The sequence below is a fragment of the Orussus abietinus genome, unplaced genomic scaffold (assembly GCF_000612105.2).
Source record: "Orussus abietinus isolate OABI.00-Male unplaced genomic scaffold, Oabi_2.0 scaffold54, whole genome shotgun sequence".
Taxonomy (NCBI): Eukaryota; Metazoa; Arthropoda; class Insecta; order Hymenoptera; family Orussidae; genus Orussus; species Orussus abietinus.
The window spans coordinates 159918-174815 of NW_019394260.1; the positions used below are offsets into that span (position 1 = coordinate 159918).

At 47.6% G+C, this 14898-nt stretch overlaps 1 protein-coding gene and 1 long non-coding RNA gene across 6 annotated transcripts; one reads left to right on the forward strand and one right to left on the reverse strand.

Annotated features, from left to right (window-relative positions):
- Window positions 1-10: 10 nt before the first annotated feature.
- Window positions 11-14455, reverse strand: LOC105700895 (golgin subfamily A member 4). 5 transcript variants are annotated; one of them, XM_023434797.1, is made up of 24 exons: window positions 14015-14455; window positions 13423-13551; window positions 13072-13326; window positions 12771-12938; window positions 12370-12705; window positions 11428-12288; window positions 10645-11319; window positions 9658-9902; window positions 8707-9404; window positions 8505-8632; window positions 8024-8077; window positions 7220-7387; window positions 6794-6862; window positions 6177-6491; window positions 5727-6098; window positions 5448-5654; window positions 5209-5361; window positions 3155-5112; window positions 2922-3072; window positions 2261-2806; window positions 1882-2172; window positions 1633-1815; window positions 1147-1523; window positions 11-1031 (listed from the first exon to the last, which is right to left on the reverse strand). In XM_023434797.1, the coding sequence occupies exons 1-24, from the start codon at window positions 14063-14065 to the stop codon at window positions 875-877; spliced, it is 8547 nt and encodes a 2848-aa protein (XP_023290565.1). In that variant the 5' UTR covers window positions 14066-14455; the 3' UTR covers window positions 11-874. The 5 variants fall into 5 exon arrangements, with proteins under 5 accessions (XP_023290565.1, XP_023290562.1, XP_012282574.1 ...); XM_023434794.1 differs by having other exon boundaries at window positions 6794-6859; window positions 10645-12288; window positions 14015-14454; XM_012427151.2 differs by having other exon boundaries at window positions 10645-12288; window positions 14015-14454.
- On the forward strand, window positions 10510-13786 carry LOC105700898. The gene is made up of 2 exons (XR_001104164.2): window positions 10510-10627; window positions 13210-13786. It is a non-coding gene; the product is annotated as an uncharacterized LOC105700898 (long non-coding RNA).
- Window positions 14456-14898: the final 443 nt, after the last annotated feature.

Genomic DNA, 14898 nt, shown 5'->3' on the forward strand with positions numbered 1-14898 from the left:
TGCAAAATCCTCCAGAGGCATCTCGGCAATTTTATTCACAAATATATAAAAGAACATTCACTTCGATAATAAATAGAAAATATGTATTACGATTTACAAGGCACACGTATACGTTCTTTCCTCCCTCTCTCTCATCCTGGTCCTTAATCTCAAACTTAATCGCAGCAGTAAACTAGCCTAATGAAGATTAAAAAAACCGAGAAAGAATCGGATAAAAATGAAAAATACTCAGCAAGGCAGTCTTTGGCTAAACGGCGAAGTGGGGAAGAATGAGTTAAACGAGGTCGCGATTAAACATTTATCGATGAATTCTAAAAACACATCCGAGCACCAGCCTCGGGGTAACTCCCTAACAAGGACCGAGAGGGTGAAGAACCTTAATCCTACATTTAAAAAAAGGAAGAAAAACAATAAAAAATGAAAAACGTCGAGAACATTCCTTCGGGAAGCAGTCAAAGATAATGTTCCCGTGCACCTCTAATTCCGCAAAGATCTATATATACACACAGGTCACGATAACTGACAGACGAGATAAAAATGCAGGTCGCAGCACCCAAGGGAGTCCACCTCCTGGAGCAGACCCCCCTTGAATTTTTCCAGGGTCCCTAATAAATGCAACCCGTTAAATGCGTCCTAGCTAGATATGTCGTCGGGATGAAAAAAGTCCCCTAGATAAAATGCCCAGTTCAATCGATCTCCATCGACGCTCCGAGCTGACCGGAATCGACGTCGGCGTCGGATGGAAACGGCAATCCCACGTGCGCCATCACTCCTGGCGGCACATTTAGGCGAGACATAATCGACGCTTCCCAAGAGGCGTCCTTCATGCCGCGCCAATCAAGGTAGATGAAGACTCGAGGTCGAAGAGGAAACGTTATTCCGGTAGTTGTCGAGAACCGGCATCGGCCATGGCCATGTTGAGGGTCCTCTCGATGTGCAAGAATCTCTGTCGGTATTGCCCCAGGTCTAGATTCCCCTGACCGGGCGACAAGCTGGGCGGCTGGCTGGACAACGCGTTCCCGAGGTCGTTGCTGAAAAATAAGGAACAACCTTGGCACTAGTTTCGTACATATCTCCTCCCAACGGAGCGTTAGGAACGAAGCATCATTTTATAGTAAAGCATATAAGAAATATGGAGAAACCGACCGACTGGTAACCGTGTCCCTAACAGGTGGCGAATGATTAGGCGCGTGTCTTCGCAGGGGTACGAACTGCTCTGCGTTCCCCAGGACGGCGTTTGCGCCGATCCTGTAGCCGGTTCGCCATCTCAGGACGAGCCACTTCATCCGCCTGATGCTGACGAGGACCAAGACCGCCTTCCTGAATCGAAGCCGAGGGTTCTTCCGGTTTCCGTTGACTATGGTGCAGGCCCTCTGCGTGTGAGTCAGCTGGGCCAGAGTGCAGAGGGTGAGCTCTTCGGATATCTCGTACCCGCCGAGCACGCAGATCAGGTACCTCTTCTGGAACTTCAGGGCCTTGCGTCTGCTCTCAGCGCGCAGGTGCTTCCCGTAGAAGTGCTGCACCTGGAGTTACAAGTCGGTATCTTTTCTATCTAGAGTATCCCTCTAAACGGGACAGTGCCCCAGATAAATTTAAATCGGAAGGTACGAGCGCGTTTAAAAGGATCCTTACGTTTTCAAAGACGCCTGGAGGAACGTCGCTCCTACCGCGCGGGCCCTTGTTTCTCTGTGCAGTCTCCGACTCCAAGGTCCTCGTCCTGGTGGCGAATTGTTCCCTCTCTTCGCGAGCCTTCATTAGTTTCTCCCTAAGGGCGTTCTTCTCGCCGGAGAGCCTCTCCACGATCTCGTTCAGCTCCTGTCCAGGAAGATAACGTTAAATAGTGGAACCAGCGATTCGAGTGTAAACCTTCGGCCATCACACCTTGATCTTCTGCACAAACTTCACAGGTGCGTTGTTCTCGCTGCAGAGCCTCTCTCGCTGCAGCTCGTTGTTAAGCTGCAACTCCTTCTCGATGTTCGCTCTGAGGTCGTTCTGCATATCGGAGATGACCTCCTTGAGCCTCTTCTCCTCGTTCCTGGCAGCCTCCAGCTTCCTGTTGAGCTCCGACTCCTTCTCGGTCAGCAATTCGACGCACCTGGCCAGTTGAGTCTTCTGCTCGACGGCCTTGGCCAGCTCTTTCTTCGACTGCTTCATGTCCGCCTCCAGGTCGCACTAAACAAAGATTAGGGTAAAAATTATTCCCGGGGTCCAGAGATGAAATTTAAGGAACTAAAAATCGACCAATTGTTAACCAGCTTACCATGACGTCCCTACAATTGGCGACCTCCCTTCTGAGGCTCTTTAGCTCGTTGTGCTCGTTCGACCTCTGTTGCTGCCTCTTGGTCTCCGCGTTCGTCATGGTCTCGATCCTCTTCTGCAGCCACTCGCACTCGTCCTCCCTGCTCTTCAGCTCCTCCTTGGTCCTCTTCAGGTCGGTCTCCAAGTGCTCCTTGATCCCTTCGGCGAGGACGAGGCTGCTGATGAACTTCTCCTTCTCCTCCAGGGCAACCTCGAGCCTCTGCTCGCACCTGTTCTTCTCGGCCACCGTCCTCTTCAGGGTCAGCTCCAATTCCGAGCTCTTCCTCTGCTCCTTCTCGACCTCCTCGACAAGGGCCACGTACTTCTTCTGCTCGCTTCTCAGAAGCTCCGACAATTTCGGGACGTCCTCCACCTGCTGAGACTGCACGTGCTCCCTGACGGAGCTCAGCTGGGCCTCCAAGCTCTTCTGCTCCTGCCTCATGGTCGCCAGGTCCTTCCTCAGCTTGTCCTCCACGTTCAGAGAGTCCTCCAGTTTCCTTCTCAAGTGCTAACCGCGAACGTCGGATTAAATATTAATTACAATATCACACGTATGATACCCCTAGTTTCCTTAAACTATATAAAAAAAAATCCAGGCAATCCGCAAGATTCGAGAAACCTACAGCTATGAGCTCGGAGTTCTGGGCCTGAGAAACGTGAGTCGCGTTCTGCTCCCTCTGGATCTGGATCCTCAGGTTGCGGACCACGTTCTTCTCCGAGGAGAGCTCCTCATCTAGGTGCGTCACTTTCTTGCACTCCTCGTCCAAGAACGACCTGATGGTAAATTAAAAAGACAGGGATTACAAAATGAAAAGACGTCCAAAGAAGCAAGGTCACACATTTCCAGTTATCTCACTTGATCTGCAAGATCCGATCCTCGTACTCGACGACCTGAGACCGTAGCATCTCTTTCTCGATTTCCAGGTCGTCCTTCAGTTTGTTGAGCTCTTCGTTGACTTTGAGCGCCTGCTTCAGTCGGATTCTCGTCTCCGAGTACCTCTGAATCACGTTCTCCTGTTGTTCCTGGTTAGGTGATCGACCATTTACGGTGTTACCATGATGAATCTCGACTAGTCTGGCTGATCCGTCCTCGGGCTCGCTCTCGATGGCCTCCATGATCCTCTTGTCCAAGCGAGCGGACAAATTGAGTTCCCTCTGAACCATCTCCTCGATCTCGGTTCCCTCTTCCGACTGACGGCAAGGCTCGTTCCCCAGGCCCTCCAGCTCCTTCCTAAGCTTCTGGACGACTTCCTTCAGCTCGGCGTTGAGCTTCTTCTCCTCCTTCAGCTTCCTCCTCAGCTCTACGACGTTGCCCGACTCCTTCATCTTGTTCTGGATGGTCTCCAATGCCCTGTGCAAGCTCTTGCTGTCGTCGCTCATCTGCCGGATCACCTTGTCCTTCTCCTTCAGGTACTCCTGCAGATGATGGATCTCCTGGTCCTTGTTCTCGCTCGGTGACGAGGCACCCGAGAAGCTGGACCGCCTCGCCATCTCCTCCAGTCTGCCGATCACCTGGTCCCGGTTGTTCAACCCCTCCGTCAGCCTCTGGATCTCGCCCTGGTACTCGGCGAACTTCTTCCCGTACTGCTCGAACTTGGTCTTCTGCTCGTAGAGCTGTTTATTCTCGTTCTCGATCTCCAGATTCCTGGTCTTCATCGTCTCGATGGTGATGTCCTTCTCGAAGATGATCTCCCGGAGGTTCTTGATCTCCTGCGACTTCTCCTGGACGGTCGCCTCGAAGACTTTTATCTGCTTCTGCTCCCTCTCCCGGGTCTCCGTAAGGATCCTCTCGTTCATCTGCATCTTCCTCCGGTACTCCTCGAGCTCCTCGTCCCTCATCTTCAGGGTGTTCTCCACTTCCATCAGGTCCATCGTGATCTTGGCTTCTGAGGCCTGCGAAAGCTCGTACTGGTTCTTGTAGAAGCACTTCTCCCTCGTCAGGGTCTCCACCTGGGTCCTCAGCTCGACCCTGAGTTCGTCAAGGGTGTTCCTAACCAGGTCCAGCTCCCTCTCCCTCTTCTCCAGATCTGCCGACTTCAGGTGCAGCTCCTCGGTAATCCTGGCTAGCTGGCCCTCCATCCTGGTCACCGTTTCCATCAAGCTTTCCTTAGTCCGTCCGGAATCCTCCAGAACCTTCTTTGAACCACCCTCCTTGCTCTCTTCGGCATCCGACGCTTCTACTCCACTCTGTCCGTTCCCATCCACCCTGTCCTCCACATCATCCAGAAGATGTTCCCTGGTTTTGCCATCGCTCGCATTCTCCCACTGCACTTTACTTCCGGAAGACGTTTGCTCGCCCGCAGATCCTGGCGACGTCACCTCCGCGTTGCTGTGAATTATTATCTCAGGAATCGTGGGGTCCTGCAGCTCGCGGGGGCTACAAATCGAAGGGCTTTGAGACTGCATCCCTAATTCCAGTCTGGGCACCTGGACGTCCATTTTATCGGCATCGGCCGGGAACGCGGGGGACACTTCGGGGGTGTCGTTCAACTGAACGAAATGGGGCGAACGGAAGGTGGAAATATTCTGAGGCGTGATTTGGGTACCATTAGGGACGTCGCGAATCGCTTCGGGCAGTTCCTCGCACTCGGAGTTGATCGACAAAATGTCGCTCAGAGTGCGGGCGCTGCTCTTCGGCTCGGCTTGCCGAATCTGGCAGTCGTCCAAATTAAGAGAAAGATAAGCTTCGAGCTGCTTGTCGCGCTTCAGGAGCTGGTCCTTCAGGTGGTCGATCTCCTCGTTCTTGTCGGCCAGCATCGTGTCGATCAGCTGCGGCAGCTCCACGTGGGCGCGCTCTTGAACGACAACTTTCGACTGGATGAAAAAAGAGAGAAAAAAAAAATTGTGCATTAAGGAGATAGAGAAAGAAAGAAAAGGAGGAGGGATAAAATCCCGGGCTTTCCTTCACACCTCCAGGAATTTCTTCTCGTCCTCCAGGACCTCCAGGCGGTCCTTCAGCTTCTGTATCATCACGCTCTCCGTCTGAACGACTTTCGCGATGTCAGCCTCCTTCTCCGCCAGCAACTTGTTCACTCTGTCGAGCTGGTTCCTCGTCTCCTTCAGCTTCAGGAAATTAAATTAAGAAATGCATTAGTTAGCTACCAATCTAATTAGGATTAATCGGAAGGGTAAAGATAGGGAGCCAGTACCTCCAAATCTTTATCGGTGAGCACCTGCTCCATGGCAAGGATCTTCGCGTTGGACTCGTGCAGCTGCAGCTCCAACCTCGAGGTAGCTTGTCTCTGAGCGAAGGGGGCGCTCTGTTTCTGCTGCTCCAGGCGACTCCTCAGGGATTCTATCTGGAAGAGCTGTTCCGAGGTGGTCTGCTGCAGGATCTCCTGCTCGGCCAGCAACTCCTGCACAGATCATATAATTTCTTACAACCTGAAGAGACCTCGGCAAGAAGCCTCCGCTTCGAGCTGGCGAACCTCGTTTTGGTTCTTCAGCGAGGCAAGTTGCATGTCGAGGTCCTTGATCCTCTTGAAGGCGACCTCCTCGGCTCGGGCGTGCTTTTGGAGCTTCTCCTTGAGCTTCAGGACCTGGTCCAGGGGCAGAGTAGGAGGAGCCTGAGGATCATCCGGGGTGGGGCACCTCACGGCGTCGATCTGGTCCCTGATGGACACGTCCTCGCTGGGCTGGCTGAGACTCAGACTGGATCCGCACATGTGCAAAGCCTCCAGCTCCTTGGTCCTCCTGTCCAGTTGGCTCTGCATCTCGCGGATCTCCAGCTTCATCTGCTTCAGTGCCGAACTGTTGACGTTGAAGTGCTCGGAGCTGAGCTTGTGCTTCATGAGCTCCTCCTTGGCGAGAAAAATAGGAAAGACGTATGAAAAATGTCGAGACCTCCCCAAGGAAATCCTGAAGGACTTCTCACTCACTTGCAGATGACTGATGTGCTCGTTCAGCTGGCCGTTCTCGCCGTCCAGCTTGATGGCGTCCAACTCTTGCACCAACTCCTGCTGGTTCTTGGACTGGGCAGCGATCACTTCCCTCAGCTGTTCGATTTCCCTCATCAGGAACTCCTCCTTCTCCTCCTTTGCCTGGATCTGCTCGTCCCTGGCAGCGATGATGTCCTTGAGGTCGCATATCTTCTCCATGACCGCCTTCAGCTCGTTCTCCATCTCGCACCTCTTGGCCTCGGCATCCGACCTCAAGGACGACATTTCCCTCAGCTGGCACTCGAGTGCCTCCACCTGTACATCGCAGGAACCTCTCAATAATCGGCAGGACCTCGTCCAGGAATCGTACCAATTCCAAATCCACAGTTCGTGCAAACTACGACCGCAAAGAAGCCAAAGCTGATCGCGTCCAAGCAGACATTGTTCATGACTATTCACCCCGTTCCCCGAACATAACGTTCACGTCCTAGGAATGCGTTTCAATGCGTCTCGACGCATTTTAACAAAATAAAAGGACCCACTGGCATCTTAACTCTGAAGTATGCCCCCGACATGTTGCTCGGTTCTTGTTAGGATAAATAAAAAATCTCACTCACAGCTGCCCTGAAGTCCACGGACCGAACCACGGCGACGTCGGACGACCATAGAGGCGATAGCGAGGTCTGCTTTGTGCAACAAACAGAAAACCAAACCACGGTGCAAAAGGGGAAAATAAAATACGCGTGATGTTAAGGCGGCGGCGGTGATGGTGCATTCTGTTAAAAAAGCTTTTCCCGCCTCGACTCTCTATCGTTACAACATTTATCGACCCAGGTAATATCTAACACTCTGTTAAATGTTAAAAATAAATATCCGGAGAACGACAAGAGAGAGAGAGAGAAAGAAAAAAAAATAGAATGCGTTAGGTCAAGCCTATCACCAAAAAGTTAAAGGCCCTCCCAGGCGTCCCTGACGAGCAGAACGGAGTTTCTCTCGTGGCGTCTCGTGATGGGTGTTTTAATCTTCCCGTGAGAGTTCAGTACCTCGGAGCTGATGCGCAAATCTCGTTCCTTCTCTCTTTCGCGTTCCTTGATGACATCCTGAAGAGATTCTATCCTGCGAGCCGCCTCGTCTCGCTCGGCCTCGCGTTCCGTTGCTTGCTCCTCCAGGAACTTCCTCGTAGCTCGCAATTGCTTGTCCGCGGCCTCGATCTGGACAGTAAGCTCTAATTAGATGGTTACCAGATGCAAAAATGAAGGAGGGGATACAATGAACCCAGGGAAAGAACAAGAAAAACGGTCCACGGGGTCGGCGATTGGTCGGAGTCGCTAATGACCCCGTGGAGCTTATCAATCAGGACATCGAAGTCGCAATCGGCGATACTCCTCGAAAAGACCCAGAAAAGGGTCGTGTTAAAGCGCTCTTTGTTATATTAATAATTAGAAGACCCATGCAATTGGACAACTAAACGATTGTAAGTCATGCCGTCACCCTGGTTAGAGGGAATACGCACAAAGCTCATACTGTACTGAACAAGACAAAGCTTCCCATGCGGTGCAAAGAAACGCAAACAAAAGTGTACATTAACGGGTGCATTATGAGTTCAATAGGGAAAGGAAACGCGAGAGATTGTCTCGAGTTATCGAAAAGAACTAGGGAAGGCGTACTTGTCTCGAGAGAAAAGATCGGATTACCTTTTCTGTCCAGATCAGCGGGATCCTGTCGGACGAGGAACGTTTGCTACCGAACGCGGACGTGTTAAGCGTCAGACAGGATTTTAACGGACATTCTAATTGTTAAGAATGTATTTACAGGTTTCTAGACGTAAAATTAGTAGTACTATTTACCTTTCGACGGCATACCCTGTGAATGTATGGGGTAGGGATGGGATCTAATGAAACCTGCCGGCAAGACAAGAACGCCAATCAATCCACTTGCTACTTCGGAATCAACCGCGGGAAATCAACTCTTTTATGCATTATTTATGCAACAGTGCTGAAAAACATCGACGATGCCGTGTTACGTAATTAATCTTGGCTAAAATAAATATAAGAACCATGGGAAATAATTTAAATGCAAACTGTTATCAGAGAAGAAATTCCCCGGCACGATCGATGTACCTTCAGGACTTGGCTAATATCGTCAACCCATTTAATTACCGAGCATTCCAGGATCAACCTTTGATAAACTACAAATAGAGATGGATTATGCACTCGATTATGCGTACACTGAAATTTCCTGTATGTGTAGCGTACCAAAAATAATTGATATGCGACGTAACATGCAATTGGTGCACCGATCCTCTAGGACCTGTCCAATGCGTTTTACCTGCTGTTGGAGATCTTCCCTTTCCTTCTTGGCATCCTCCATCTGTTTGTCGCTGTATCTACAGAATTCCTCTATCAACTTGAACATCTGGGAATTGTCTCCTCCGCCATTACTTAAAAGCAGCCGAGCTGAAAAATTTATTGACAAAAATCCTATTTATAAAACCCTATCAAAATGCATCTCGAAGCAGTTCCTTACATACCCTTATCCTGGACTTCGGAGAAAGTCTGCAGCGTAACCTCTCCACCAACCTCTTCTTGCTCTCCGTACCCTTCGGTTATGATTTCTTTCTTGCTTTCTGCTATAAAGAGTCGCTGCTGCAAGTCCAAGATTTTCAGTTTAAGTTGCTCGCAATCCTCTCGATAGCTCATTATCATACTCTCTGCTTCCTTCAACTTCGCTGTCAGTTCCTCATTGATCCTGTTGGTTCGAAGCACTTGCCTCGAGAAGGAATCCTGCCTGGTTTCTACAGGAGGCAGAGAGATTCCCAAAACCTGAGCACTTTCTGAACGCAGTCTACGCAGACAACTGTCCAGCTCCATTCGCAGAGTCTCCGTGATGTTCCTGTCCTCTCCGATGAGATTCTGCATGCTATTGTCTTCGCAATTCAAGATAGATGTCAAGTCGCTGGACTGTGGAGCAAAGTGGACCCTCTTGATCCTGGACTCCACCGGCTTCTGATGACGATTCTGCAATTCCGACTCAATCATTTCCAAGGTTTCGCTGCCCAAGCCTGTTTCCTCCTGCTGAGACTCCTCGATTGCTTCCGACTTCGATAACTGAGTCTTCAAAACTTCGCTGATTAGAGTGTTGTTAACCTCTTCTTCGCACACCGCAAAGTAATTGATTAACTCTCCGACCAGACCCTTCAAAGTCGAGCACGTTTTGTACAGGTTATCCCTACAGAATCATAATAAATTCATTATCCATTACGTCCAATATTTACATAGTTTACAAAGATTATACCTCATTGTACTTCTATAATTATCATTAAATTATTTAAAACTTGATAATAGTCAAGATTTATAGGTTAGTGACACGAACTGCAAGCAAACTTACACTACAGGAACCCATTACGCCAGTGTCTTGTTTTTCTCTCTTCATTTTTTTTTGTCAAGTCAAGGTACTTTAAAAAATACTAGATATAACTGACCTCTCCTGGATCAAAGCAATGTCAGAAGGTGTCTTGTGGGTTTCGGCTTCTCTCCTCAGATGAATTTGATTTTCAAGTTCAGCCGAAACTTTTCTGAGTTCCTCCTTCAGTTGATGGACCTCCTTGGCATGGTTTTGTTCAAGAACTCTAATCTGACGCATAGCATGATTGGTCAACTTGTCTCTCAATTCGATTAACTCTTGTGGGGTGTTCTCCTCCTCGTTAGAATTTAGTGCCAGCAGAGCCTACAAGATATATTAACAACCACGTTATCGAAACACTGATGACAGTTCCAAGCAATTGTACAGAGAAATATTCGCAAGCTCAAGTATGTACGATGCTGCTTAATCTAAACTTCTTTGGCCTGAGCTTCATCACAAAGCAAAAGATAGACCACAAGAAACAAGAACGTTATCAGTCAGCAGCGACTGCAAATTGCCGATTGCCTAACATTTGCGTAGAATCAAAAGTAACACGATAGCAGTGATAGTGAGGCGTTTCAAGAGGTCATCTCACTTGCGTCACACACATATTGAGTTGAATGATTACCACGAACCAAACAGATCCGACAGTCCCATCGATCCATAATAGATCACAATGCCACGAAGGAAACACTAAAGAAGCAAACAGAGAAGAAAAAGCACTCCCAGCTGCGGAATAAGCTACCTGGACCCGGTCCAAAAAATTGTTGACGACGTCTTGCTCGGCAAGGGCAACTTGTTCCTTCAGCCTGTGTTCGTAGATGGCCAACAGCTCCGACAGTTCACAGCTCTCCCCAGCAATTGGCTCCAATTCTGTCTGACATTGCTGCATGCGCAGGACAGGCCACACATGGTACATATGTTAGTAACCAGGAGAGTCGTTCCGCCAAGACAGATGTTAAACGTCAAAAGGACAAACACAAAAAGAGACCAGTCAGTTTCAGAAGAGACAGAAATGCCTCACGACGCCATGCTTCGATTGGCAGAAGGTAACAACCTGACTCACCTGATTAACCGTTTTAAGTAGGGTTACACGATTCCCTCTCTCCTTCATGTTTAAGATTAGGCTCTCGTAGTAGGCTTTCTGTTCCGCTATCTTTGCTTCGTAATTTGCCTTCATTTCCAGTATTTCCTGTGCCTGGCGCTCAACGTCATGCTTTACGTCTTCTAGTTTCTGACTAAGTTCAAAGTTGCCCTGATTGGTTCTCTCCGAGCCGTCTCCCATAGATTTCTGACTACCAAAACCAACCGGTGTCACCGTTCGTGAAGGGTGTCTTGGTGAAGTACTCCGACAATCTCCAGCTCCACCATAATAAATATCCTCTGGCAGGTCTTCCCCGTCGCTGTCTTCTGACATCTTCTTTGACTGCTGGCTAAACACCTCGTCAGAGAATTGTTTCTGTATCTCTTTGCACTTCTGTTCATAGTAGGTCCTTAGCTCGTCCATTTCCTTGATATGGCGCGCTTCTATCTCTTTGATTTTACACTCCTCTGCTGCGAAGGACTGCTCCATCCTGCTCTCGTTCTCCAGAGTCCTGCTTAACCTTTCTTCAGCATCGGAACACTGCTCTAAAGCAACGGCGAGACCAGCTTGCAACATGTGGCGCTGTTCTTCAGAGGACTGCAGCCTCTCGGCGAGCTCCTTTATTCGTTTCTCCTGTTCTTTCGCCTCATCTTCCTTCTGCTTTAAACTCCCCTTTAATGTTTCAATCTCTTTCTCCAAGGCATCAATGTAATCTACCTGTGGTAGATCAGTTAATGCCCTGGGGAAAGAGACCTCCTCCGTTACCTCATTTCCTCTGCTGTTCTGCTTTACACTCTCATCATCGGTTCCAAAGTAAAAAGAACTCCGAAAGAACTTAGGAGCTTCTGAGGTGCCTTCCTTTGCAGAAAAGGCATCACATCGCAACTTGTCACAAGTGTTCCTCATGTCCTTCAGCTGTTTTTCATACGATCTCTTCGTCATGTTGGCTTCCTCCAGCGCCGACCTGGTCCTTTGAAGTTCTTCCTCCAATTGAGCCACCTTATCAATCAGCTGTTTCTCGAACTCCGCTTTCTCCGTCAACTTCTTCTGAGTAATCTCGTTTTTCAGAGCAAGCTCATCTAGAAACTGATAGCTGGTCTCATTCAGTTCGCTCAGAGTACTTACTCCACTGAGTCTAGACAGAGACTTTTCAAGATCGTGGATCCTCGAAGTCAAAGACCTCTCCTGCACCTGGTTGTTCTCAATTAAAGACTGAGCACTTTTGTACCTCTCCGTCAAGTCAGTTAACTTGAAATTCAAGGTACTGTTCTCCTGTCGAAGAAAAGCAGCTGCAGCTTGAGCCTCCTCCAGAGAACGTTCGATGCTTTCCTTCGAATCCAATACAGTTGTCGCAGCAACACACTTCGATGTCATAACCTCAATCTGTGCTCTGTACGAAGTCACTTGTTCCTGCAGCTCCTGACGTTCTTTTTCATGAACTGCTCGCAAGTAGCGACTCTGTGCTTCAGCGTCGTCCCTGAATTTCTTACAGGATTCAAACTCTGCATGGAGTGTGGAGAGCTCCACGGAATGTCTCATTTTCAACTCCGAGATCTCTCGAATCAACCGGCCCATCAGAGATTTTCTCTCTTCTTCCAATTGTTTTTCATACTTCGATTGCAATTCCTGTATCAAAGAATTTAAGAACGATTAGATTGCTTCCCTAGAAAGGGAACATCGGATTTAATGATTAAACCAGCAGCACACCTTCAACTCATCCTGATGACGAAACTTTTCGATCTTGGCTTGCTCAGTACATTTCTCCGTGAGCATCTGCATCTCTTTCTTGATTCTATCTACACGAGCTTCATGTTGCTTCTGCTGTTCCATGGTCTGTTGTATATCAAAGTTGCTTTCAAAGGCACCAGTACGGATTTGCTCGTTTAATTGGTTCACTTGAAGTTTGTAGTCGTCAAGCTCGGTAGCCTGAGTCTGTTTTACTAATTCGAGTTCTTCTACCTTTTTTCGAGATTGCACTAGTTCATTATTAAGTATTTTCATAGTCTGCTCCTGTTTGGCCATTGCAGCCTCCAATGAAGAAATCTGATGGAAAGTTGATTTACTACAGTGATACCTGACATTTAAAAGTAAAATAAAATTCTACAAACCTGCTGTTGTGAAGCTTCATTAGCAACTTCCATGTCCTTTAGATTATCTTTTAGATTATTCAATCGCTCAAGCACCTTGTCCCTGGACTCTAAAGCTTGCTTTAAAGCTTCTGTTAGTTCCTCGATTAAGCTGTCTCTTTTATATACCCCTTTCTCAAATTCCTGTAGCTATGAAGCAAGAACAAGAAGCAATCGGTAAATATCTCAGATCGACTGTTTCGGTTGAGAGTCAACTTTTTTCATCCTTAATAAGAACTGTAAATAATTTGTAAAAGTCTCTTCAAGGTTATGAAATATTTACCTTGCTCTTATAGGTCATTAATTCATTTCTATATTGAATACTGCTGTGACTTTGGGATGAATTCGGTGAAGAGGCTTCCAGTCTCAGGTGATCGATTTGAGCATGCAACGACGCTACCATAGCTTCTTTGTTTTGCAGGAGTTCTTCCAGTTCGGCGACTCTCTTTGCCATTCCTTCCAAGTCACCGTCACCTTCGCCTTCGCTGACGCTAATGCTGCTGTGAGTAACATCCCGAGAAGACATTCCTTCGATCATCTGTCTCCACAAAACACACTGTCACAACCTTCACATTGGTATGAGTTTTCCAAAGAGAAACATAATATTAATCCTTAACATAGAATACAAACTTACACCCGAGCCTTGATGGTCGAGAGAACTAACGTCTATATCGTCTCTGGAAAAATCCTCATCGGACTGATCTCCATGATTACTGTTCGCTCCGTGAACTCGATTAAACCTCTCCGCCTTGTACTTCTCCAGCTGTAATTTACGAAATGAATTTACAACTCTCTGAACTCGAACTAATGGCTGAATATTTTACTTTAGGTTCATAGATTCCCAAGTTTTTAATTCTTTAACAAAATAATCTACAGTACAGGACGCTTCCACTAAAACTAATTGTAATAACAGCTGCGACTATACCATTCCCCAACTCGACGATGAGGTTAACCAACGTATGATATATATACTATGCTTAAAATTGGGTCCACTTAAACTCCTTCTGTGGCTTAATTTAATTCCCCATCCAACCGATCCTAAATGCCCATTACGCAGTGCACAGGAAAGGGAGAATTTACCAGAGTACCCGAATAAACAGCGACTAACGTATTCTCTCGCTGTACAGCGCAGTGCAACGAATGAGATTTTGTTACTGACGCATTAAAGGGTCGTGCTTAAAAATAACCTAAAACTAATTAGAAAAGAAAGGAGCAGTAGCCGTTACCATTTCTCTCCCGGCTTCAACGGAGCGGCTTCTTCTCTCCTCGTCATCCATTTCTCCGGAATTGTTTTGACTCCCTGTTTATCCTAATATCTGCTACAAACTCAGACGGCACCAAATTAGTCTTAAAATCTTCTTAAATCGCGTACAGTATCATTTTAACTACATCTTGGAACACAATCAGTGCACATTCTCCTCTGTTCTCCTCAAAAATTCCGTTGGATATGAAATTCTACGGCGTCTGCCACGATATATAAATACAATGAAGGTATTCGTCCTGCCGGCCGTTCAGTGATAAACTTCCAGTCAGCGCCATCTGTCGATATTCTACTGAACCCTATACCAAAGTCTATTAATAAACGCAAATCGTCGGTTGATTTATAGTATAGAGATGAGTTGGGAGATTGCTCACAGGCAGGGTCACGCAATAGCATCCTGTGCTGTCTTCTGATTTCGTGACGGTGGTGGCTTACCTCCGCTTACTGACACTGCTCGCTTTTGATGGTAAGGGAAGAACACTCGTGGCGCCCTCTTTGACTTTACTGTTCACTTACTTTATTTATTTTATCCTGATTTTATCTGCAAATGGGGGGCAAAAAACAGTGAAACTAAGGTACGAAACCAGAGGGCAGCACAGGATACGATCGCGCGACCCTGCCCGTAAACAATCTCCCAACTCATCTCTGTATAGTATTCACAATCGTCTAAAAATGAATTTAACTTAAGAGAATTGAAAAGAACATAGTAAACATAATTTAATCAGTAACGCAATAGCAAGTGTTGCTCCAGTTTGGAAATATCAGAAGAAAAGTCTAATCCCATGAGAGTCAGGGGGCAAAAAGGAAGGGAATACAATGGCGCAATGTTAAAAATATTCTTCCAGGGTT